Raw genomic sequence first — 24,612 nt, forward strand, 5'->3', positions numbered from 1 at the left:
AATGTCTTTGAATTAAGCATGGTTTTTAAGTGTGAGAAGAGGGTGGCAGGCTCCATACCCTTGCATAAGGATTTGGTCATAGTCTTGTGTGTTATTCAGATGCCCAACATTTAAACCTTGCAAAAAGATGCAGCATAATTACTTCTGAGGCTTAGGAAAAGCAAAATTCCTGATGGTTTCAACTCCAGCTGTAAGTGTAGACATGTTGTCATTCTGTCTAGGTCAAGGAAACTAGGAGTTGCAGCAAAAGTGGTGATGCCAAAATGAAAAGCAGCACCTAGTCCCTCCTTCCTGAGAGACAGATGATGCAGGGAATTAGAATCTGCCACTCTTTCAGCACAAAATATGTGCAATACTTCACATCTGTCTGAAGCTTGGTTGTCTCAAAAATGTTACCTCTGGAATAGACTGGGACCATGAGCAAATTTTTAGTTATGTTGTTATACAATCAAAATTACCTGATTGGCACCCAAAAGGTTTTACTAATATACCTACATTTTTTCACTATTTGGAAATTTGTTGTTATATATATTTTCCAAGTTGTTCTAAGCTAAATCAGCCGCTGTATTCATGTTAGAGTACTACAGTATTTGTACTTTCTCAAATAAGATAAACATGTTCTAAAAATGTTATGCTACATCTAAACTGCAATTGAACTTTATTCCTTGAAGCACATTTTTTTATTAGTATTATTTTAGAATACGAAAAGGGTTTCTTTGAGGTTTTCTTTATTTTTGGTGTTTAATATTGCTGTTATTTGCAAGTTTAGGATTCAGCAAAAGTGCTGATCTTGGAAGCACATATACATCTGATCCACACTCCTAGAGATTAACCTAGTGTCTGAGAAATGTACAAAATAGTATGCTACTCTAAAATTTCTTACTTACTTTTCTTTTTTTTTTTTTTCATTTTCTGTTGATTTGTGAAGCATGGCATTAAGGCTGACCAGATACAATGTCTGGATCCATCTCATCAGCTGGCAGCCTGTCCATCCAGTGGATCTACTCTGATTTTTATCTCAACACACTGCACTGTTAAAACACTAGCTAAATGCCTCGCTCTAAAATAATGCATATCATATACATTTACATTTTTTACCCATAACTTCTATATTCATTTCATTTTTAAAATACATATGTTAACTGGAGTGTGCATTAGTGTCCTGTTGGCATGTGATCTCATCTTCAACTCAAAAGTGGGGACAGAATTATATCCTCACTTCTGGGAGTATGAATACACTATTCAGTGGTGTCGTTTATTATCAGTGATGAACATAAATACTACAATCCTACAAATAACTGACTATCAACCAATTGTAAAGGGGGCGGGGGGAGGAAGCAGAGTAAATCTTTTAGAACTGTGTTCAAATTTTCAGGTAAATTCAACGAAAAGAGCAAAACCAGTCTCAAAGTAGTTCCTCTCAGGCTGACAGTTCATCACAGCCATGTTAGCTGGGGGAGGAAGGGAGATCCAGGTCAGGGAAGCAGTGGTGGTATATGCAACTGTCTCACTTTTAGGCTGCCTTTCCTAATCCAGCTGAGCCTTGTGCTGCTCGATGGGATCCATGGGGCAGCAGCCAGCCACTTAGCTGCTTTAGTGAATGCCTGTCCGGAAGGAAACCTACAAATGCTGTAAAATCTCTCCCTCAGTTCACCTCACTTACTTTGGCACTATTGCTGGCAATTTTAGACAAAAAAATTCACAACACAGTTGTCACATGCAAAGCTATCTGTCCTTCCAGAATACTATGGATACAGAAGTATATAAGAAATACTGAAGAGGAAAGGATTATTCAGGGAGTGAGTTTGCTTGGTAAAAAATGTAGATAGATGACATAAATGGCAACTTGAGAAATGGCAATCACCTGTAAAAAATTAGCAGCAGACCTCACATTTTCCTATATTCAGAAAGCAAGGCAACAGAAAGTGCTGTTAGCCAACACGGGTTTGGGTTTTTTGGTTTGGGCTGTTTTTCAAATTTGCCTGGTGTCTCACATGTCAGATTTGCATCTGGATTTTCTTTCCAGCTGACAGTATTTCAAGTGCCATTTGGAATCTGAAGATCAGTCTGAGTTGTGTTTGTTCCGTGTGCCTACTCCCTTATTGGAAAAACCTACATAGTTTAAGAGAAAAAGATGGGGCCTCCTTCTCTTTCACTCATACTGGAGGAATGCCAAGTAACCAGAATGCAGTGGTTTCAGAAGATGAGAGACGATTACACACATTAACTATCCAATGAACTTAAGAGGAAAATATAATTACTACAAAAGACTTTTTAAAAATTCTTTAAATTTCTTAGTCTGCTAGATTAATTTCTTTTTTAAAATTCTTGAAGGTTTCTTAGTATAAATGAAAATTTTATACGAAATTCTATACAATCTTAGAGGTTTCATGCTTTTTTCATGTCTCTGCAGGAGCTTCCTGTAAGGGCAGTCATTTGCATGGATCATTCTGGAATTTGAACAAACAGAGCAGCTTTGCACAAAACAGAATAAATCATACCTGTGTTTTCTCTTGCCCTTTTTTTTTTTAATCTGTATTGCAGATCTGCAGCACAGACAATATTTTTAGCATTGTTAGACAAAGGCAGGGGATAAAATTTGTGCACAGCCTAAACACCATTTTGAAAGTCTCTCTGGCCTGAGTTGAAGTAGTGTTCCCCTTCCTAGCACTTCTCTGAGGTTATAGTTTGGGTTCTGTTTGGTTGGATACTTTTAATGGGGGCAGAGACGGCGGGGAGGAGAGAGAAAGAACTAGGGAGAACAAGAAAAATACAGGGATTTACTATGAATTATGATTAAAATACCAGCAGATTGGAGAGACACTTCAAAGTCATTATTTATGTGGCTGAGGGCAAGAAGCAGCATGTAAGGTCACAATGCTGTAGTTAAAGCAACTTTTTTGAAGTAATGAGACACTGTTCAGTTCCCTGGATGTTTCTGCTGATGAACAGAGCAGTGGTGTGAGATTCAGCGTTCCCAGAGTTCAGTATTTTCTCTGTCAGTGAAGAAGTGGACAGCCTAAGGCAGCTCGCTTAGCCTTTTTTCAATATTTACCAGGCTGGCAAGCTGGTAACGTTGCTTAGACATTTCATTAAAAAATTATAAAATGCTTTCACATCCTTTGGGTTCAGTGCAGATCAAAATTGTGAGGTACCTATATGCTCATAAACAGGGTGATGAAAGTGCATTTAGAATGTCCAGACTTGAATTTAAAAAAAAAGATGGGTTGGTTTGTTCATTAATATGCACTTATTTGTTTCCTTATTCTTTAGAATTGTGATCATATGAACTCATTCCACAGTTTCTTGTGATTTCAAACAAATCAACTTGTATTGTGAAAGTGGTATCCATTTTTATATAAGAAGTTTTCATCAAAGGCAAAACTATTTTGTAACAAAGCTGTTCAGCTATGCACTTTCCTCTCTCCACTATTTCCCACAACTACTTTGGAAGGATGCAGCTGGGGGAAAAGTCATGACGCAGAAATCTGCAGACGTTGTTTCCCAAGGTCTCCACCCAATACACAGTAAAAATGAGCGGTGCCCATGTCATGACAGTAATTACAGCAGGGAAACAAATTCTTCCCGAGTTCTGCTGCTGCTTTAGGCCTGCAACAGACAGAAGCATGGGTTACTGCTGTTTGCTTTGCAGCTATTCGCTGGCCAGGAAAGAGGAAGGGTTAGGTATGTAGCAGGAAAGGCACATACAGGAAACTGTAAATGGGAGCCAGGAAGGAAAAATAAGCATAGGAGGAGACTGTGAAAAGGAAACAAGAGATGCAAAAAATATGTACATCCACAGATGTCAGAATGCAATATTTGAAAGCTGAGTGAAGTTAATGCATGTAATTGAAATTAAAAGTCCAGCCATTTATTATTTTCTAAAGCCTGAGTTCAGGACATAATGTCTGACCTTTATACAATGGCCTGTAGGTATCAGACTGATTGGGTTTTTCAGTTACCTGAAATAGGCATATAGTTATACTAACAGAATTTGCTTCAGCAAAACATTTCACTAGAATTAAGTACTGTCTTTGTTCTTTGTTAAAGCAAGTTTGTAATGTAAAAAGATGAGTATGTTTTCATACATGTTAAAATTGTGCTTTGAAAAACATTGTTATCGCAGTGTGTTACTGCACATACTACAAAAATTACTGCATTTCTCCAAACATAATTAAAATGGTCAAACCGTGTTACACATGAAAGGCAGGTGCGAATCCCTCAGGGACAAGGCACAATACTCAGCAAATGAAAGCTTTGGCTTTAGGTAAAGCAAAGCATAGCGTTACGACAGTGGGAGCCCCGGGACACCGACACTGATCAAATGGGGACCCGACGCAGTGGAGCCCTGCTCGGGAGTGAAGCTCAAGGGAAAGCACCGCAGGGGTGGATAATAAGACTTGCACTGCTTAACATATCGTGCATATGCACTGTCCTGTTAGGTTCATTAGCAAACTTGCTGATGTAACGGAGGTGCTGTTGTCTGAATTCCGGGATCTGCAGCTGGCCTTCACGTTGGTGCCCCTGCGGGGTATGTGCAGGTGAGGGGGAAGTGAACTACCCCAGCTTACTGTAACGAGGAGATAAGACGTGCTTGGGACTCTACATACTCGGATAAGGGGAGGCAAACTGTCCCACGTTACCATAACAAAGTCTTCTCAAACCCTACAAACAGAATTCTGATTTCTTAAATGTAAACAAGTACTTCATTATCTAAAAATAATACCATTGCTAGTTTTAGCCTCCTGCCAGAGTCCTCTGTCTTTTTTCACAAAGAGAAATTTCTGTTTCTGATTTCCTGGGAGTAACTATTTTAAAGAAACAGTTTATTTATTAGTGGAAAAAAAATCCTTTAAAATTAATGTTACAGTTTAAAGATGAAGAAGATGTTCAGTGATGTGCAGTGGAACACAGGCTTCTGCATTTTGGACACACATCATACATTTTCTCATGCAGATGAAGATGGGAAGATTAAGTGGTGGCTTAGTTCTCTGTAAAGTAAGGCATGAGCTTAGTATTCCCTTGTTATTTAAAAACTGTTCCTACAACAGAATGTGCAAAGAGAAAAACATCTGCAAACCTTCAGGACAAGCTGAACATGTATGCACATATAGAATAGACTACAGAAACTTGTCTTTTTAGGAAGTCTAAGTTGGCCATCACTGTGTGGCATAAACCGGCAGGGATGCATTAATGGTATTCTAAATACTCTATTGTAGGCAAATAAAGCTGGATAAATAATTTTTGGTCTTGGTAGTTGTCAAAGCTGATCTTTTTTTAGATTAAATTATCTTTTTATTAACAGAAAAAAATGCGATAATAAAACTTTAACCAGACTTTGAGCTGAGGTTTTTTATCTCATTGATCTGAGGTTTAAAATATGCTTTTCACCAGTTTCTCTCATTGCTACAAAAGACATTATTTCTTCTGTTCTTCAGCACACAAAAGGACAACAAGTTTCATCAACTGATAGCATGATTGTTTTATTACTGGTGAAATCATGATGGGTTTCAGTCCTGTGCTTTGTCGGACTTTGTAGCTCTGAATCAACATGTGAGCAAGTTAGTGTTTCCGCACAAACAGAAATGTAAGTCTCACACTGAGTGCTGGTACCAAGAGGTATTGAATGTCCCAGTTGCTGCTGGGGGAAGGTTGAGTGCACATAGCCCCTCACCCACAGCAGCTCACAGATGGCATTTTGAATGTATAAATGAAACCACTGATTGGAGCAGTGTGGAAAGCATGAAATCCACACTAACTTAAAACGAACTACAAGGTGATGCTTTCTGAGAAATAAAGAATTGCGTACACCAGCCTGTTCCACTAATAAAATGTATTTTTGTAAGTGGGAAGGATTAGTGACACCATGAGTCCAGACACAACAGAGCTGCTTGTAAAAGTAGTACTGCTTGTATTTGGCTTTGCCATTTCTTTTTCTGTGAGTTGAATATTTTGGGAGAGTTCTTTTTTGAAGTTGATGTATCATGTATTCTTCTGCCCCCTATGGCTATCATATTTATATATGTAATAGCCTAACAGTTATATGCAGTGGCCAAAATCAAGTACCCAAATCACACATGATACCATATGATTACCAGTAGAGACACCCACAGTTGAATCCCATGCTCTGTGAACCAAATTCAGAAGGGCCTTTTTGAGAAGAATAGTTTTTAATGGAAATCATGGATTTGTTGACACATGGTGAAATTTTACAAAACATATGGCATTGGCAAACTTGTTTTCTGTGAAGTCAGTGGGAAACTCACTGATACAAGCAGGAATGAGCCAGTGCTGAGCACTTTGAAAATTCCTCAAGCTTCTTTTTGTTGGGGATGAGGGCAAGCTGGCTGTACTGCTGCACAAAATTTATTAAGATAGTTTGTATATGTAAGCTGCTGCTTCAGTTATTTTCTTGAAGAGCTCATTACAGAGGTACTTAAGACCACTAGGATTGAGGCTAGAAAGACAAAAACTGACCCATGCTTACAAATATAGATCACCCACCACAACACATGAAGGCATGTAAAAAAATAAGCAAGGAAAACTATTGCACAGGGTTTTCTCTCCCCTTGCTTCAGTTCTACAACGTTAATACCGAGAACGTTTTTGTTCCAAAGCATTTGGGGAAGAAACAGGTGGCAACTCTGCTGCCTACATGTCTCTTTACCTGGTACAGTAAAGACTTGATAATCTCCCCCACTGTTCCTAGGCATGCAGTCAAAAGTCCTTAATAGCAGAGGGTCATTATGAGTATGTCCTAAAGTGGCTTGGGGCAGTGCAAGGCACAGCGATAAATGTCTACTCTTTAATTTACTTTCATTTACTTCTTTTTCCTTATGCTATTTATCACATCCCTCTCCATCAATCAAAAAAAGACTAAGCTTTCACCATTAAAAAAAAAAATACATAAGCTTTTTTCCAGGATTAAACATTTCGATCGTTTTATTTGCACAGCCACTAATTACTACCAGAATAGCATGATATTTTAGCTGTATGCAACCAGGCAGCTTACTCACAACAGGCATGTCTCCTGCAATTTCTGAGGGGAATATCTTGATATTCATGGCAAATACCACACAATAACAAGAACTGCAGCTTGTAAAATCTGTGATAGCAAGTGCGGATTTCTTGGGGGGGAGCATCAATGCCACTGTTATTTGGAAGATATTGTTTTGGCAGGCAGGCATTTATAAATATTTAACTATTTATGTAAAAAGCAATGAAAAAATAAGATTCATTCCCATTTTGCCTTGTTTTGCATTTTTGTTCCCAGCTCCTTGTGGTCAAAATGAAACCAGAGAAGATGGCAAAATAATCCAGCTACCTCCCTGCAAGACAGGAGCATGGATTGTTCCTGCCATCATGGCCTGTTACCTCTTGGTTGCAAACATCCTTTTGGTGAACCTCCTCATTGCTGTTTTCAAGTGAGTGACACATTGCAAAGTATGGACTTGGTGGGGATGGACATTATACACAGCCTAAGAAGGCTGCTAAGCTGAAGACTTTGGCTGAGACCCATTTTCAGAGGATGTGAGGGTGAGAGGGAAAGAGGCATTAGCTTGTCTCCAGGGAATGAAGGAAATGCCAAGTTCTTCACATGTCTCATTTCCAAGGACAGACACCCGATGGGAATCAGGGAAGAGAAGCCAAAAATATATAAAGTTCAGTTATGGCATCATTCACTCCCGATATGGAAAACAAGAATAAAAATACTTTCCTGTCTTGTTGGGTTGTTGTAAGAATCAGAGCAGATGTACACAGTAGTAAGATACTTTGAAATGGCTGACTGCAAGTGTGCTTTGCTGAAGCACAAACTTATTAATTTCTTTTCTTCTTCTTCTTCCTCTTTTTTGCAACAAGGAAACATTTGCCACTTTTAGTGAAATGTGTCTAATTAAGGTGTTGTCATATCATCTTCAGCAAAGTACCCAAAACCATTTCAATCTGATGTTATTTTCCTTTTCTTGCCTTCTAGCAATACATTTTTTGAAGTCAAATCCATATCCAACCAAGTATGGAAGTTTCAAAGATATCAGCTGATCATGACATTTCATGAAAGACCTGTTCTCCCACCACCTCTGATCATTTTCAGCCATATGACTATGATATTCCAACACCTCTGCTGCAGATGGCGGAAGCATGAAAGCGACCCAGATGAGAGAGACTATGGATTAAGTAAGCCTTAGACAATTTACAGAGTGGGACTTTCCAATGCCCTTGGTAATATCTAGCGTTTGACCTGAATGAAGGCTAAATCCAGCACCTTGGTAACATTTCCAACAGAGACCTACTTTTAACTGCAAAAATCTTACCTGAATCATTTAGTTTCACTTGCACTGTCCGACCCTTAGTTTTCCACAGAGTATTAATGGGGCTATGTTTTTCTGGGATTTTGGGGGGGGGTTGTTCCCCCCTTTGTTCCTTTAAAGCAACGGGGTTTGTTTTGCTGTTGCTAGAGGTCTGTTATTGCTGAAATTCTTCTTACAGTTTATCGCACTTCCAGATCTCAGTTTTATTTCTGAAAATACATGTACATTCCTACTTTTTTGAGCAAACAGCACACACTTGCCCCCAACACACTTTTTGCCTAGATAAGCTGAAAGATGGTGAGAAGTAATTATTTTGTAGATACATGTTCTCTCCTTGACACTGGTTCAAACTGGAGGAGTAGTTTCTCCAGACGCTTTTAATACAAACTCCCATAAGCATGATGGAAAACCTGCCAGATTATTTTGATAACATTTTCTCTCCTCTTCTCTATCTAGTTCTTCAAAGTAGGAGATCTCCACCTCCCCCAGTGTATATGCCAGAGGTGGGGAGCTAAGGGATGTGCATCTCTCCCCAACATTAGCCCACACCACAGCCCACTTCTCTGTGCGGAGGGAGCTGGAGCCATGTGGTGGCACTGGAGATGGAAGTGCAACCTGACTGCTTTCCTCCCACTCACATCACACTGCCTGCCACAGCCTTTGCTGCTGCCTGCAGATATCAGCTCTTGCCATGTCAGATAGACCCTCTGTACTCTCAGACTCTTTTCCTAGCAGTCTGCTAACTTGAGTGTATTTGTATTAGGTTACAGGTGGGCTTGGCCTCCCACCATCTCTCCAGGACCTGTCCAACAGCTGTGTTTAGATCTCATGCAATCAAAACACATTCATGTTTGCTCAGCATTTGCCCACTTAAGTGTTTCTGTCTCCAGAATCATATATAATTGAAGCCACTAATTTGGTAATTAGCTGCATCTATCTGCTTTCATACCAAAGTGCCAGGTAAATTCAAAGCCTGCTTTTGAAAGTTTAGCCCATGAATTCCACAATAAGAAGAGTGTAGTTAATTTCACATGTTAATCTTTGCCAAATTCACATTTTTCCATTGTTTCCACAGAACTTTTTATAACTGAGGATGAACTGAAAAAAGTCCATGATTTTGAAGAGCAGTGCATAGAAGAATATTTTAGAGAAAAGGATGACAGATTCAATTCCTCCAATGATGAAAGAATCCGTGTCACTTCAGAAAGGTGCACTTTTTTTGTTTGTTCTCTCATAAGTTGATCTGGAAATGTGTTTCTGTTGCCGTTCTCACCCTTCCTTTCTTTTTCTTGAAAAGGGAAACATTTGAGGTATTTTTTTAATAATTCTTAACTAAAAAGTAGAGTGATAAAAGGTGGTGAATTTCTTTTCTCTGTTTTTCTTTTTTGCTATAGCAAATGTTCCTCCAAGTTTTGAAAATGTGAATCTTTTAACCAGTTGTATTAGAACACAACTGATGTAGTGAGAAACACAAATTATTCTTGCCTTTCGGTTCTTATAGCAGAACTTTAGGGCACAAGTGGTCAGAACACAATGGGAGAGTAAATGAGAGCTCCTCAATGAAAATTATGGCTTTAGCCCTGACCTTCTGGACATTCAGATAAAGAGCGAGCCCTGTTGCAGGATGGCCTTGCTAGGTAAGCTAGTTTCATTGACGGCAACAGGGATCTTGCCATTAATTTAAAAGGAACTAGACATTTCACCTACAGCAATGAAATGCACAGAGGACAAAGGTAATACATTAATTTAGTGGAAGTTGCCACTCTTCAAATTCATCAGTTCTAAAAATTCATAAATCTGTTCATCTGCTGTGGTGCTTATATGCTTTCAACACACAGCAGCTGAGCAACAGAGTTAAGTTTTGAGGACAGAGTTTGTTGTTTGATTCTTAGCACTGTTACCAATAAATATTTTAGGGCAATATCCTGTCAGATGTTTATAAAACTTATGAATCACTGAATACTCCATTCCCTGAATACTCCACTTTAATTTGTATAACAGGGGTCAGGTGAGTTGTCATTGTAATCAGTTACACAGATACAACACTCTTCTCCTTATACGTAATCTTGTAGCACTGCTCCTCATGCAGCTATGACTAAAATATGTTTTCTGTAGGCAAGGAAACACACTTTTAATTTGGCTTTGAAACAAATCTATCCCAGAGCAGGAGTAGCAGATATGATACCCTTTACTCATCTGCATTAATGAAAACAGCACTCCTAAAACACGTATTTTAGAAAAGGATATTAGAAGGGAAGCATGGTAAGGCATGGAATGGCTTCCTCATAAAGAATGGCCAAGTAATCTAGCTCTACTTGGTCTGGAAGAGACAAATGGGGAATTAAATGATAGAGGTCTGTATAATTATGAGTGCAAGAAAAGGGTCAGTAGAAATCAGTTGTTTGCTGTTTCTCCCATAACAAGATATAGGGGAGCAACAGATTAATCTAGCAGGACCCAGGTTCAAAACAAACAAAAATAAGTGGTTTTTTCATGCAGTAAGTAGTAGAACAGAGCAAATTCTTGAAAGCTGATGAGGTATGAAACAAGCTGATGAGGTATGAAACAAGCTGATGAGGTATGAAACAAGCTGATGATGTCAGCTAAAAGTCTACATGGTTTCAAACAGACTAGACAAGCTTATGGAAGGGACTGCTAAATACATAGAGATCATATTGAGCCCATGAATTTCCTGAGCAGAAAATGTTTAGAGTGGAGAATATAAGGGGGGAAGAATTACATATGCTTCAAATTAAGATAGTGGGCTAATTCGATCTGTGGTCCAACTGAGTACTGTTTTTTCTTGTGTTCTCATAGTCCAGTGGTCAGAGAACTAACCTGAAAATCATAGATGCAGGTTCAAATCTCTGTTCGGGCATAGCTTTCCTTTTGGTAGCCAAGGAAAGAAGAGGTACGTTTGAAGCCTCTGTAAATAAGAAGTAATCCAGCTGAGACCTCCCCTACATTAGACTCGTGCTCTAAGTCCTTGAAAATGAATCTATAACAGTGCCTTTGCACACTTTGCTGGCCCTGCTTTATAGGAAAAGAGCCCTTATCTCTATTTAAAATGAATGGCTTAAAGCACCTCATTCCAGAAGAGTTCACGATTATGAATCCTAAATGAAGACAAGTACCTGAGCCCCACAGAGAAATAGTTCTTAAAAATCTGTTTACTGTAGCCAATAGTGTAATGTGGAAACCAGCTGTGTAAGGGAGACCCACGTACAACCCTATGGGGTACAGAGGCCACTCCTGGACCCAAGCACACTTGCAGCAAGGAAATCACAGGTGAATGCAGTTCTCATTTCATAATAGATCTTCTCTCCTTGCCAAACCAACTGCAATGCTCTACCACAGAAGGCAAGTGCAAATACTTCAAAGATCTGAGAAATACTTTAAAGATGTTTGAGGAATCAGGGCTATGTAGGTATCTTAAATAACACGTTTTACAAACTGGATGACCAAGTCTGTCATTTTGCCTGCAGTTATGGACAGGGAAGTATCCCTTGAAGTGTTCTTAAACAGCAAAATTCTTTTTTCTAACCTGTGGAACATTCAAATATTTAAAATCCAGATTTGCACTCTGTGGTTTCTATATACAGATGTCTTTGTACGATTAACAAGATGTAAAGCAAAGAAAACAGAGAAGATGCAGGACTATGAAGTTTCTCTTCCAGTGTAGTAGTAGACCAAGCACATTAGCATGTAGTAGTAGACAAAGCACAATACCTACATTATAGCCATGAGATATCAGCTTAATCCAATTAACTCAGCTTTACATGGTGTAAAATTGAACCAGAAAGCCCTGCAAATATCAGTGAAGTTCCCCCTGAAGACATTCCATTTGCGGGAAGCTGAGAATGCTGTAAAGCTGAAGAAGGAAGGGCTGGGACAAGCCTGCTCACTGCCTTCCCTCTCCTCCATGCATCTATGATACACTCACCTCTTGCTTGAGCAGCTCCTACTTGCAGCTGCATTTATCAGAGTGTCCCAGGTCCTGCTTGGAGGAAGAACAGCTGCACATCATAGGTGCAAAGCACAGTACACCTGGAAGGAGGGAGTGGGGGGCTAGCAATGGCAGGATAACCAGAGGTGGGAACAGAGTCTTGCTTTGAGGTTCAGCCTAGGTGGGTCCCAGAAGCAGATAAGGAGCTCAGAAAAACAAAAGAACAAGAAATCCTGTTTCTTTCTGCATTGACCTGGGTATAAATGAATGATTTCAGCTAAGCGGTCAGTGGCTGTGCTGGGTCAGGACCACAGCATCTTGTCTGACTCACCTACAACAAGCTGCAGTTTATACTATCACCTTGGAATAGTCCACCCTGACATCCCGTGGGGCCTGTCTTGGTTCAGCAATCACCTCACTTGTAACAAAGAACACCACAGAGGTGTCCAGATCTGGTGTCACCACATAAAATCTCTCCTTTACTTGATCCTTTCACATTCAGAAGTTAAAAGCATGAAATGACACTTGATATTAGTCCTTCCCTCACCCCAGGTACCAAGCACCTTGGAGGAGTAGCTCACTAGGTAGGATCTCACACAGGCACATGGAAGTAGCAGCAGGTTAGTGATACGCATCAGAGGAAGTGATTGACTAAGAGGATAAATACAAAGCGGTACGAAGCTGTAAGGTGTTTCCCTTAACTGCATTTACTAGGCAAATCTTGGTGAATCTCCTGGAGACCTGTAAGGAAAGCAAAGTTGGACAAATTCACTTCATTGAATCACAACTTTTCCTGGAGAGCCTTCCTTTCCAATCACTATGAAACTTTCAGCGGCACAGTTTGACCAGCACAGAGACATGCGTAATATGATCAAAAAAGACTGCACTACTTTTCTTGATCTGGCATGAAGCCACGAAAGCAGTCTCTTCAGTAGGCATTTTTTCCACCTGGACAGGTCTCAACTCTTTCAAACCCCATGCAAAACCTCTCGTTGACTCCAAATGGTGCAGGGTCACATCCTAGCAGTATTTAAAGAGCAGATAAGCTGGTTGGAGTAGATCTTATTATGTCATCCTTGGTACTACACAGTGTCCATTACTACAGCACCTTAATGCTTTATAGTCTGCAGTGCAATTGCGCTAACAGCATCCATGTGAATGAAGACATAGTTATTATCCTGATTTCACAGATGGCAGCCTGAAGTGCACAGAAATAGGTTTGGGTTGGTAAAAGGGCCACTACTGAGCCTACCGGATCTGGCCACACATGCAGAGTGACATTAGGAAAGGTCTGTGAATCCAATGGCAAATCTGTGGTCACAAGGAGTTAAGTGGTCTTAGGCTCCAGATGGGAACACAGCCAGGACAAGCCAACGTCCTTAGCCTGCAGAAACCACAGCACCTGGGAAAATTGGCTGGCTGCTTGCATCAGCAATGCTTCACCAAAAGAGTCAGGCAAAGTACAGGTAGCCTGTTACAGGCCTGGGAACTGCTACATTTTATTTAAATAAAACCATTCTACAGTTGCCTATAACAAGCAGGGTGGATGCCCCTGTAAGTGACTTTCAGTGTCTATAGTCTTTCTGGCAGTTGAAAAGGATTTTGAAGTATAAATAATGCCTTAAAAAAGGACATAGGTCCACAAAAGAAGTTGTGAACCTAACTTTAGCATTCAATTAAGAGGCCTACTTCTGAAAAGAGTGCCTTACTCCCATTAAATCATTACTTCAATTAAATTATTGATGAACTGATATGCAAAGGTTAAAAATAAATAAAATCAAAATGAATGCCAGCAAAAGCCATCATCTCCCAAATCATAATTAAAAAGGCTATCGCAGGTAAAATAAAATCTTTGCCAGGTTCCCAGTTCTGACCTTTTATTTTTTTCCTTGTTACTGAATATCTGACTATCCTCAGATAGTCAATGTTTGTTTCACTGTTAGAAATTTTTGAGATTCAGCTGGACACACTTGATGCACATTTTACACGTAGCCACCTCCTTTTCTGTTCTCATTCCCATCTGCTAGGATGGCTTGGCACCTTCTCAAACACTGGATAAAACTTGCTGTAAGGAAAAGCACAGGTGCAATGGAGGCATCATGCATGGATATTGTGATATTTGCCAAAAGGTATCTCCAATGCAGATAGAAAAAATATCCAAAGCAAAACTTGGGCATTCTTATCTTGAAATAGTGTTTTCATTCAAAACTGTTCCTGAAGGAAATACAGGTCTAGCTGTCTATTCACTGAGTGCAAGATCATCCAACAATATGGGAAAATAGAAAATTTCACTTATTAAAACATTTTAAGGACTAGATTTTGACTGTATTTCTCCAGAACATATCCTCTTCTGTCCACAGTGTTTGGCTGATATGATTTTATCATGTTTATAGTAGGATTACTCACAGACCATGGTGCTGTTCTGTGTGATGAATTATTGCAGAACTGAACATCAAATTAATATAAAAGAATATCACTAATTAAAATAATAATATTTGTTAAAAAATCTGGGAGTGGCCATATGCAATATATATTAAAAAAGGTGACTATTCAGCTAATAGCTTTGGGTTTGGAGATCATCATCACTCAAGCTTTCTTTTTGTGAATAAAATTATATAGCTAGGGCCCATCCAGTGTAAATACATGTATGTACTTCTTAGTTAACTATGCGCATCTCTGGTTACCCCTGGTTTCTGAAGCCAGACTGCACTATCCTTATCTTGTTGAGTTTCTATATAAATTTCCTACTACTATCAATCCAATCACATCTGTGATTACTTCCATAGCAACCAACAAACCATGTAACTCAAAATTTTCTCTTCATCTTGGCCAGCAATACCACCAGTGTTAGACTCTGTGCCTCTGGCAGTAGCTAATAGATCATGTTCAGGGAAGGCAGGACAAATACATGAAGGTATGACTCTAGGTTCCTTCTGGGATGCATTAGTTGTGTTCATTAGCATTGCTTAGCCCTCACATGAATGCAGGATGCAAAACTGATCTCACTAATGCTAACATTCCAGATACTAATATGTAACGAAGTGCAATAATTCAACTGGCCATGTTTGTATTAAAAATTATTTCACTTGTGTACATCTCTCAAAGCAAGAAAAAAAAAAAGAAAAAAAAAATTATCCAAGACTATCCAGTTAGCTTCACAGAATATTATAAATTCATTCCAGTTCTTGGGTAACTGTTGCTGGGGTGAATTTTTTTGTTGGTTGTAGTCAAAGCATCCTCAAGTAAAATCCAGGAGATTTCTCAAATTGTTCCATATGTCTGACAGCCCTAAAATTGTGATGTTATATCTGTTCATGATCTTGGAACAGTTGTTACAGAATATGAATGTGTGACGAGGCACTCAATTATTAGCTGATAAAAATTTCAAAAGTATAATTATTTTTATAAAATAGCAGTTCAGATAACTAATAACATGAGGGAAAATTTAACTGCTTCCCATATAAACTGCTCACTCACTATGGAATTACATCCTGTGCTTGCAATAATATTAATCTGTTTTGTTGGAGAAGTTGGTAAAACTAGAGGTAGACTGGTGCCTAAATGATAATAAGATGAGTAGAATGAGATTCTCTGAAACTTCTGGTTCATTTCTTAGCAGTGATTACTTGTTCATTCATCTGTTGAAATCTGATGACAGCAATACAGTTACTGTTTCACATTTGATTTGCTGTGTTTGTGCTCTCAAAACTCACGATCTTCAAAAGAAAAAGCCCATATTTCACAAGAATGTGAGACTTGCTGTAGGGGGTGGTGTCACACTCCTCCCTCTCCTCTCTTGTATGGGCAGGTTGCTGTTGCTCATCACCACAGGCTAGTCAGACCTCAGTGTTTCACCTGCTAACATTCTGTGCATTAATTAACAAGGCATTAATGCTGCCCAATACTCATTCACTGCTGAAATTTGGTTTCCTTCTGGGCAAGTAAGAGTGTTTATGGTGTTGCCAGTTCCAGTTGACTCGTCCTGTTGGAAATTCAATTAGCAGTATTAGATGATGATATTTATCTCATCAGAAATCCTGGCTATGATTGACGGGGCACCTATTAGCTTCTGAGTATGAATTGCACTAACAGGCAGAGACCAAGAAACTTGTGAAGAGAAAAGTGTGGAAATCCTGCCATTTGGTGTTTGTCACTTCTCTGTTCATTTTTCAGTGTCTACAGGAATGGGGAAAACCAGAACTATAACCTTAAAAATCAGACAAATGTAGCTATATAAATGTGTTGCTTTTAATACTTCTTTGGCAGATAATGGAGGTCCCTGCTCTACCCTTGGGACTATAACCAGAGAAAAAAATTATGATAAGAAATTTCATATCTGCTAAAGGTAATTTCATTGTGTAAAATTAGAGGACTCCATGTAAATCCTTCAGTAGAGATGTTGTAGAAGCCAGAAAACTGAAATGGTTGAAAGCCACAGGCAAAAATTAGTACACAATTCACCTTAAAGTCAAAAACATTTTAAAATGAGACAGATCAACAGTGTAGAACAGAAATACTGAAGTTTAAATTAGGATCACACATTCAATTATTACCTATTATAACTTTTTATTTATATATTATGATAGGTAGCTAATAAATAACTTTAAAATCCATCATTTCAATCCCTAAACTATTACACAGACTACCCAAAGCACAATCACAGTAATGGAGCAATCTTAGTGTGTGTACCCTATCGTAGGCTATATTTGGTTTGATCAGTGTTCTCCTCCCTGCAGTTTTTATGCATACTTTACTTGATACTACCTACATCAATACAATAGCTGATACATTTTTTTTTTCTAAATATGTGTGCTAAAAATTAATCAGAGGACAAAGAGACTATCTCCTTAGGTCCACATAGCACTAGCTGGTGTAAATCTGGGGCGAACACCAGAAAAAAAAATGGGACGTTACCCACCTTCTATGGCATATTGACCATTTTCATTACTTCATTTAGTTCTACAGTTAACTGTGGTGGTCCTGCCTGTGGCACAACTGGGGACAATGTCATGTGGTGTCTGCTCTAAGCGTTATTCATTCATAACAATCTAATTAGAAGTTTTGTCAGCAGAAAGGCAGCAAATCATAGCAACATTTCTGTAATAACCCCTGTCCCTGGGATAGGGCACACCCAAAACCCCCTCTGTGTTATACAGCAGACACCCCTGGTTTAACCCACTGGAGCAGTTTCATAAGCGAGTAGTATTTGTTTGCTAAACTTTTTTTAGCAGGGTTTTGAAGCAGATGAGGTGGTATAGACTGGCTTTGAATTTTAAGGCCTCTTTGTTCCCATTTGTTTTGGCGACCTATTAGCTGAACACCACTGCTTTGTAGAAATTAACCTATTTAATTCTTCCCTTTTTAAGGGTAGAGAACATGGCCATGCGACTGGAAGAAGTAAATGAGCGAGAGCACTGCATGAAGGCCTCTCTGCAGACCGTTGACATCAGGCTTGCTCAGCTGGAAGATATGATGGGACGAATGGTGACCGCCTTAGAAAAACTGACCGGCATAGACAGAGGTGAGACAACCAAGATACGATCCAGGACTTCATCTGACTGTACTGATGCAGCCTACATTGTGAGGCAGAGTAGCTTCAATAGTCAGGAAGGAAACACTTACAAGCTTCAAGAGAGCATAGATCCCACAGGAGAGGAGTCCATGTCCCCAACATCTCCTACAATCACACCCCGCATGCGAAGCCACTCTTTCTATGCAACAAATATGAAGGACAAGTGTGGGTTGGAAAAGTTTGAAAGCATTTTTAAGGAAAGATCTCCAAGCCTGCATCGGGCTATCAGTTCCCACTCGATAGCAAAAGAAGGAAAGGTTCCCTTAGCCCCTACCAGCACGTTGTCGATTGCCCCAGACTCCAGGAGGCCTTCATCTTGTATAGACATCTATGTTTCTGCCATGGATGAGATGCATTCTGACACAGAGCCTCTCGACAGCTCCATAAATATTCTTGGTACCGGAGATGCAGCTCTGCAGGCTCACATAGCCTCTTCCATTTTAGCTAACAGTGCATATGTTAGCAGTACACCTGGAGAAAAAATTTCTGGCAGGAGTCTTGATTATGAGGAAACCTCTGGAATAGAAACAAGAGCATTTTCTTCAGACTATTCACAAATCACAGATTGCCAAATCCCCTGGGATTCAGACCCTCCCTTGTATCACACTTTAGAGCGATCTAAAAGCAGTCGTTATCTGGCTACAACTCCATTTATTCTGGAGGAAACGCCAATTGTGAAATCTCACAGTTTTATGTTCTCTCCGTCTCGAAGTTACTTCAGCAGTCTTGGTGTCCCAGTCAAAACAGCAGAGTACACAAGTATTACGGACTGCATAGACACGAGGTGTGTGAGCGCTCCCCAGGCCATCGCAGAGAGGGCCAGTTTCCCTGGAAGTCTTGGGGGAAAAGTGGAGGACTTGGGATGCTGCCACCCAGAGAGAGAAGCTGAACTAAGCCACCCAAGCTCTGATCATGAGGATATTGAGTCCAAAGACAAGAAGGGGATCCTGTTACCTCCTCAAGACAACACTGCTACAAGAACTCTGGCCAACAGCATCCCACTTCCAAAAATAGAGCGGGCCAACAGCTACTCTGCGGAGGAGTCCAACATGTTGTATGCGCAGCACACACGGAAGAGCTACTCTATCAGTGACAAACTTGACAGACAGCGAAACACAACAGGCCTGCGAAACCCCTTCCAGAGGAGTAAGTCTTCAAGGCCAGAGAGCAGAGGGGACAACCTGTCCATGAGGAGACTGTCAAGAACAGGAGCCTTCCGCAGCTTTGAAAGCAAGCACAGCTAGGTCTAGACAAAGCTCACCAGCAGTCTAAGGGTCATCTACTCTCCAGTCCATTTTTCTTAGAATTAAAAAAAAAAAACTCACGTCACCCCTTGTCAACTCCAGTTGGCATTAGCCACTGGTCAAGGGAGCACATTGTCAGTCTCAGCACGGCCCACTGAGTTACTGCATCTTGACCCAGTTGACATTTGCACTTAAGGAAAAAGGGAGGGATGAAAGCTTTACAAAGACTTCAGTAAACAACAGAAATAACAGCCCCCTTTATGAAGTCACAAGAAAAAAAATTAGCAGATTCAGAAATCTGCCTTTTATTAGAAGGCATCCTAAGATCTTTGATCATTATTCAAGTTTTTAGGATGCAGGAATTAACTGGCAAAAAGAGATGTACAAATTAGATGTTCTAAACTTCAATCACAACTTCTTTTTCATCTGTTTCACTGTTGTGATGACTGATGAAAAGCATTTGTTATTTCTGTAGGAACTGGCAGCAAACAAACCTAAAGTCTCCCAAATCCCTTGCATCCCACACTTGTGGAAATGAAGAAAGATGAACAAGATAACAACCATAACGTTCACTTGTCTTTTTTTGTATCAGCTTCTAGTGCCACAAAAAGTTTATATTTTCAAGAGCAGAAAGGGAGATGAAATGCCTTTTGTACTGCAAAACAGTAAATGGAGGAAGAATTTATGTTAAAGTATCAGGTGATTTCCTGTATAAAACAGGCATTCTAGATTCTAGCACAGCTGAGCAAGCTCAGGATGAATGTAATTAAGCGGAATAGTATATATTTATTTTTTTACCACATTTGTCATCAGTATGTTGTCTCACTAAATCAAAGGATGTGATGGAACAGTAAGGACAGGGTAATGAGAGCAGAGCACAGTAATATTGTCAGGTTCTCACTGCTCCGTTTCATTACATATACAAATTGGGGAGATTTATCCACGAGGCTGCTACCAGGGTCTTCTTGCTGTTCCATTTCAGCTGCCGATTTTTCACATCATTCCCTCACTAAAAATATACAACCTTTTTTTTTTTTTTCATGAGGACATGGCTGTATTTGAACATTTCAAAATATACAAGATTTATCAAGCAGTCTGAATCCAGATTAATGCAATTAGACTGAAGTTGCTTAAGGGAAAGTGTTCTTGGCAGAGGACTGGAAAACACTAAAAAGTACATGTGCTTTCAAGGTAAGTTAACCAAAGTGAAACTGCAGGTTTCTGTAAACAGCAAAAGCCATCGGTTGCAACTAGGCTTCCATCGTTCAGCAGCACATCTCACAATGTGCATTTTAGTAGGAGAAAGTATATCTGAACGGTAGTGCATTTACAGGCTTTGGTTGAAGACAGTCATAACTCCACTGACCCCATCCATGTTCCAAGGGTCCACAATGTCAACCAGAGTTTCAAACTTCTCATGAGAAGATATCACAGTGGTCACAGGTAGAAGGGTATGCAGAAGATAGGAAAAGGGTGGAGAAGTATAAACTGCAACTGGATCAAAATTTCACATCCTTTATGAAGGCACAACTTTAAAGCTTGTAAAGATTTGAAGCTAGTGCTATTAAAAATTAAAACATCTCTACAATGACCAACACCTGTGTAGAACCAGCTCCTTTTTGTTATCAAAAATGAACACATGTGAGTGGGGTACATACTTCCCATTATTTAAATGGGAATTATCTTCCAAATCTCTAAGGCAGCTTTGAAAATGCAGGCTGACATTTTCTCACTGGGATCTCACCCTGGGAGACTCTGAGCACTGTACGAGAGCTAAGTCTGAAAGGCAACAAACGCAGACATAAAAATTATCATCAGCCTCAAGAAAAGAGGCAAAGAAGGTGAAAACATTTAGGTACTGAGTCACTACGTGGGAAAGTTCAGGAAACAAAGAAATGCAGCATGGGGACTTTAAGCACAATGTGTTTCATACTTCCTGGACCAACGTGTTCCTTGCTTTCTTCTATTTGATCAGGCTTTCAATGAGCTAAATTCCACCAAGACACCGTGTTTATGCAATTGCCTTGCAGTCCATGTGCAGCGTTACGGTCACATGGCAACACCGAGAAAGGTCAAAAACCTTTCTGTGCATTATGAAGCATGCTTGTGACAGGCTGATTGTTGAACAATAGCAAAACGCCCAGGGGCAAAGGAACTGGTGTTTAACAATCTGCTTCAAATGTGCCAACTTTTGTTAGTAGCCTTTTCCTAAGGCTTCTCCAAATCTATCTATCCTTGGTGAGTAGAGGGGGATATTCTCACTTTGTTTTCTTTGCTACTTTTAAGAATGTCTGCTAAAACTGTTCATGGACTCTTCCACCTTCACCATATTACTGGCCTACTCTAGAGGAACTTCAGATTCATTAGAAATTCCTCAACAGCGCTTAGTGAATTAAGGCATAGGGCTGTCCTCTGGGGTAGATTTCATTGCTTAGTTTGTCAGGGTAAAGGAATTTGCCAAACCCAGAAGCTGTATAAATGTTTAGAATACAGCACTTTATTGATCTGGAGCACACATTCCAGGTAAAATGAAACAGGACACTTTATTTACCTCTTAAAATTTGCCATTATATATAAAATGTAAGTTCAGATGTTAAAAGTGTGATTGCAAGATATCAGAACACTACTTTTCCTGAATGTTTCCCATTTATTCTACAATGTGGTGTCTATAGAATATATTATGATGGATGTTAGATTATTTTATCTTCACTTGTTTTTTACACATTGCATCAAACTGCTCCTTTTTGAATTTGATGGTAAAACACCCATTCCTTGCAATGGGACCAGATTTCCCACTCCTGATATTATGACCATTTAGTGAGAGTAGAAGTTTTATCATCCATCATCATGTAGCTATAGCATGTGCCATATGACATATTCTGTATCAAAGGATAGCTTATGAAATAGATATATATACACACATATATACATATCTCCCATATATAAACCAGTACAGTTGTGACATGTGGTAATATTAGTGAACGTTACAGGACAGTTTTAATATCACATTATAAGGTCTTGTTTGTAAATCTGTAACATTCAATAAAATAGCACATGTTGCATCAAGCATTAAGTTCCACTATCCAATTATTAGCTTACATATGGAATATGCATTTCTGGTCACAGTGTGTAAGTTTGGTATGTTTCACACATTTCTCTGTATAGCTCCACATAAATGTCTGTATGAGCTGATGTATAAACTTCTAATGAGCCACTGTGGGCTGTGACAGGTGAGTTGTGATAGTGTGAAAGATGAACTGGCATGTTATGCAAAAGATTATAAGATAAATGAACTTTAATAATATTTTGAAACTCAACTGAACTTAGCTGTTTGTTTACATATGCTGGCCGACTGAGGAAGCGGTGTACAGTATTTTATAAATATTTTCCTATAGTAATCCGTTCTGTTGTTTCCAGTTTCAGTGACGCTATTCTACAGTTGGGGTATACACTTGTCCTAGGTATTGGATTATAGCACATTATTCTTTCACAATAACAGTGTGATATGACTGAAGTAGTTTCTCTTCCTTACAGTCCAGTCTTTTTTTGTGTCAGTGAAAATGCATGCATTGTTCCATGAGTTTCTTTGGACTACTATGAAACTTAACATTTTGCTATTGCCTGCCTGTAAAGATGAATCCAGTTAGGAATGAATTCAAGCTTTTGGATGTTTACATTATTTCCATTATGTTTGATCTTTAGCAAAGTAAGTGATTTTTTTATTATTTTTAAATGACAATTGTATTTTATGAAATTGAAATATTCAACACAAAATGCGAACCTACAGCAGTGCTCAGACATTTGGCTCTCTCTTTTTTTGGAAGAGATAAGGTGCTACATTATTGTTCTTAGCACAAGTGCCAGTTAACAAATGGCAGTGAGGGGATAATTTGAAAATACAATAAAAAACCAAAACATCCATTCATCCACATAAGGAAATCCCTCTGGGTTCCAGATATAGATTGCTTTTTTTCATTTTCCATTTATAGATTTTTTGGTAAAAAAACTGATTTGTACCTTTTGTGGAATGGATAGCCTTTTGTCAGGGGATAAATATCTTAGTTAGGTATATTTTTTGTATGAGAAGATAATGATTTGTTTCTTAGAAACTGTCAGTGCATGGAAAATGCAGCTACACAAATAACTGCTAAAAAAAAGTGCTGGTAGCAGCACACAGCCTTAGTCCAATGACTGCAGTCAGAGCAAACAAGCATCTGTCCTGAGAGCAGAAGTTATCAAAGGTATTAGCTTAGAGTGAGGCAGTGAAACAAAATTCTCTGTAAACTCATGGTGCAAATTTTCAAAACAAGCATAAATGTCTTGTTATGTTGCTCAGGTTATATACATAAGAGGATCTGATAATCACCAGAAGGGAAAATGTGAGCTGGTCATTCCTGGATTTCCCTAGGAATACTTAAGTAGTTGTGATGTCTCTCCCCTACTTAAAAATAATAGTATATTTGCATTTTTGCACAAATATGTACAATTGTTTCAACAGAGGCCACATTTTCAGTTCTGTTAAAAGATAGCAGGTATACATCATCTTCTTCAAAAGAAATGGGTAAGCTTCCTAGCATCAACTTTCCTTCATCCACCTCAAGTAACAGCACAGTCCAAACTGGGCAGAAGTGAAGCATTGGGGGTGTCTGCTTACCTAATGAAACCCCTCATTCCTCTAGATGGTATTCACTGGCCTTGCCACACATTGGCATAAAAGCAGTAGTGTTGAATGTGGAAGGAGTGAGTTTCTGCCCCACAGTGAGAGTTATCCTGCTTCATAGCCAGTCACAGGGTGAACACTACAGGTCACACAGGCTTCTCTTCTCTGAGACTGACTACGATTATGGTCTTACTGATGCTGGTGCAAATCTGCTGAAAATCCACTGATTTTAGTGAAGTACTCTGACTTTTGTCAGAGGATGGATTTATTCTGCATTTCTAACTCTGTATTACTTTAAGTGATGGCACACATTATCCTAAATCATCATCAAGTGGGAAGTCTAATGACTGAGCCATTGGGCCAGACTGGTTGTGAAACAGTCTCTGACCTTTTAATTTTTGCTGTATGCTTTCAGATCTCTTGTAGAGCCACACAGTACTTATTTCAAAAAGCTATTAGGAAAAAATGTTTGATTATGAAATTGCTGCTGTTTCTGCTGCAGGGAAGTGATAACTCTTGTTTATTTTAGTATTTGGTAGGGAGGGGAAGGGACAGAAGTGGGAATTGGCTGTGAAATACAATTTTATGCCTGCACAAGAGTAAATTGTATTAAAGTTATATCCTTCTTCCACCACTGCAGTTGTTGTACATGAGGAGAGTCTATATGCTGCTACTGCTGTCTGGAACAGTGTTTGCAATATACTATACTAATAGCTATTTAGTCGTTTATTATTTGGGCTATCATTTGTAAGTGTATAACAATCATTTATAAAGGGAGAAAAATGATTAAAATGTCATTTTAAACAAATTCCTACTAATATGAAGCTTTTCAAGTATGATTTGTCTAAATGTATATCACTAGGGAAAACGGTCCTTTCTAA

At 39.1% G+C, this 24,612-nt stretch overlaps 1 protein-coding gene and 1 long non-coding RNA gene across 2 annotated transcripts in view; one reads left to right on the forward strand and one right to left on the reverse strand.

Moving 5' to 3' along the window:
• Positions 1-19,071, forward strand: part of TRPM3 (transient receptor potential cation channel subfamily M member 3) — a 276,643-nt gene extending 257,572 nt beyond the window's left edge. Inside the window, exons 24-27 of the mRNA XM_075021635.1 lie at positions 7,274-7,424; positions 7,976-8,175; positions 9,385-9,517; positions 17,622-19,071. Coding sequence (XP_074877736.1) covers positions 7,274-7,424; positions 7,976-8,175; positions 9,385-9,517; positions 17,622-19,071 — 1,934 coding nt within the window. The remainder of the gene's footprint in view (positions 1-7,273; positions 7,425-7,975; positions 8,176-9,384; positions 9,518-17,621) is intronic.
• The window catches only part of LOC142027434 (uncharacterized), a 47,417-nt gene that overhangs the window by 7,769 nt on the left and 15,036 nt on the right, over positions 1-24,612 (reverse strand). The window lies entirely within an intron of this gene.

The sequence above is a fragment of the Buteo buteo genome, chromosome Z, assembly GCF_964188355.1.
Source record: "Buteo buteo chromosome Z, bButBut1.hap1.1, whole genome shotgun sequence".
Classification (NCBI taxonomy): domain Eukaryota; kingdom Metazoa; phylum Chordata; class Aves; order Accipitriformes; family Accipitridae; genus Buteo; species Buteo buteo.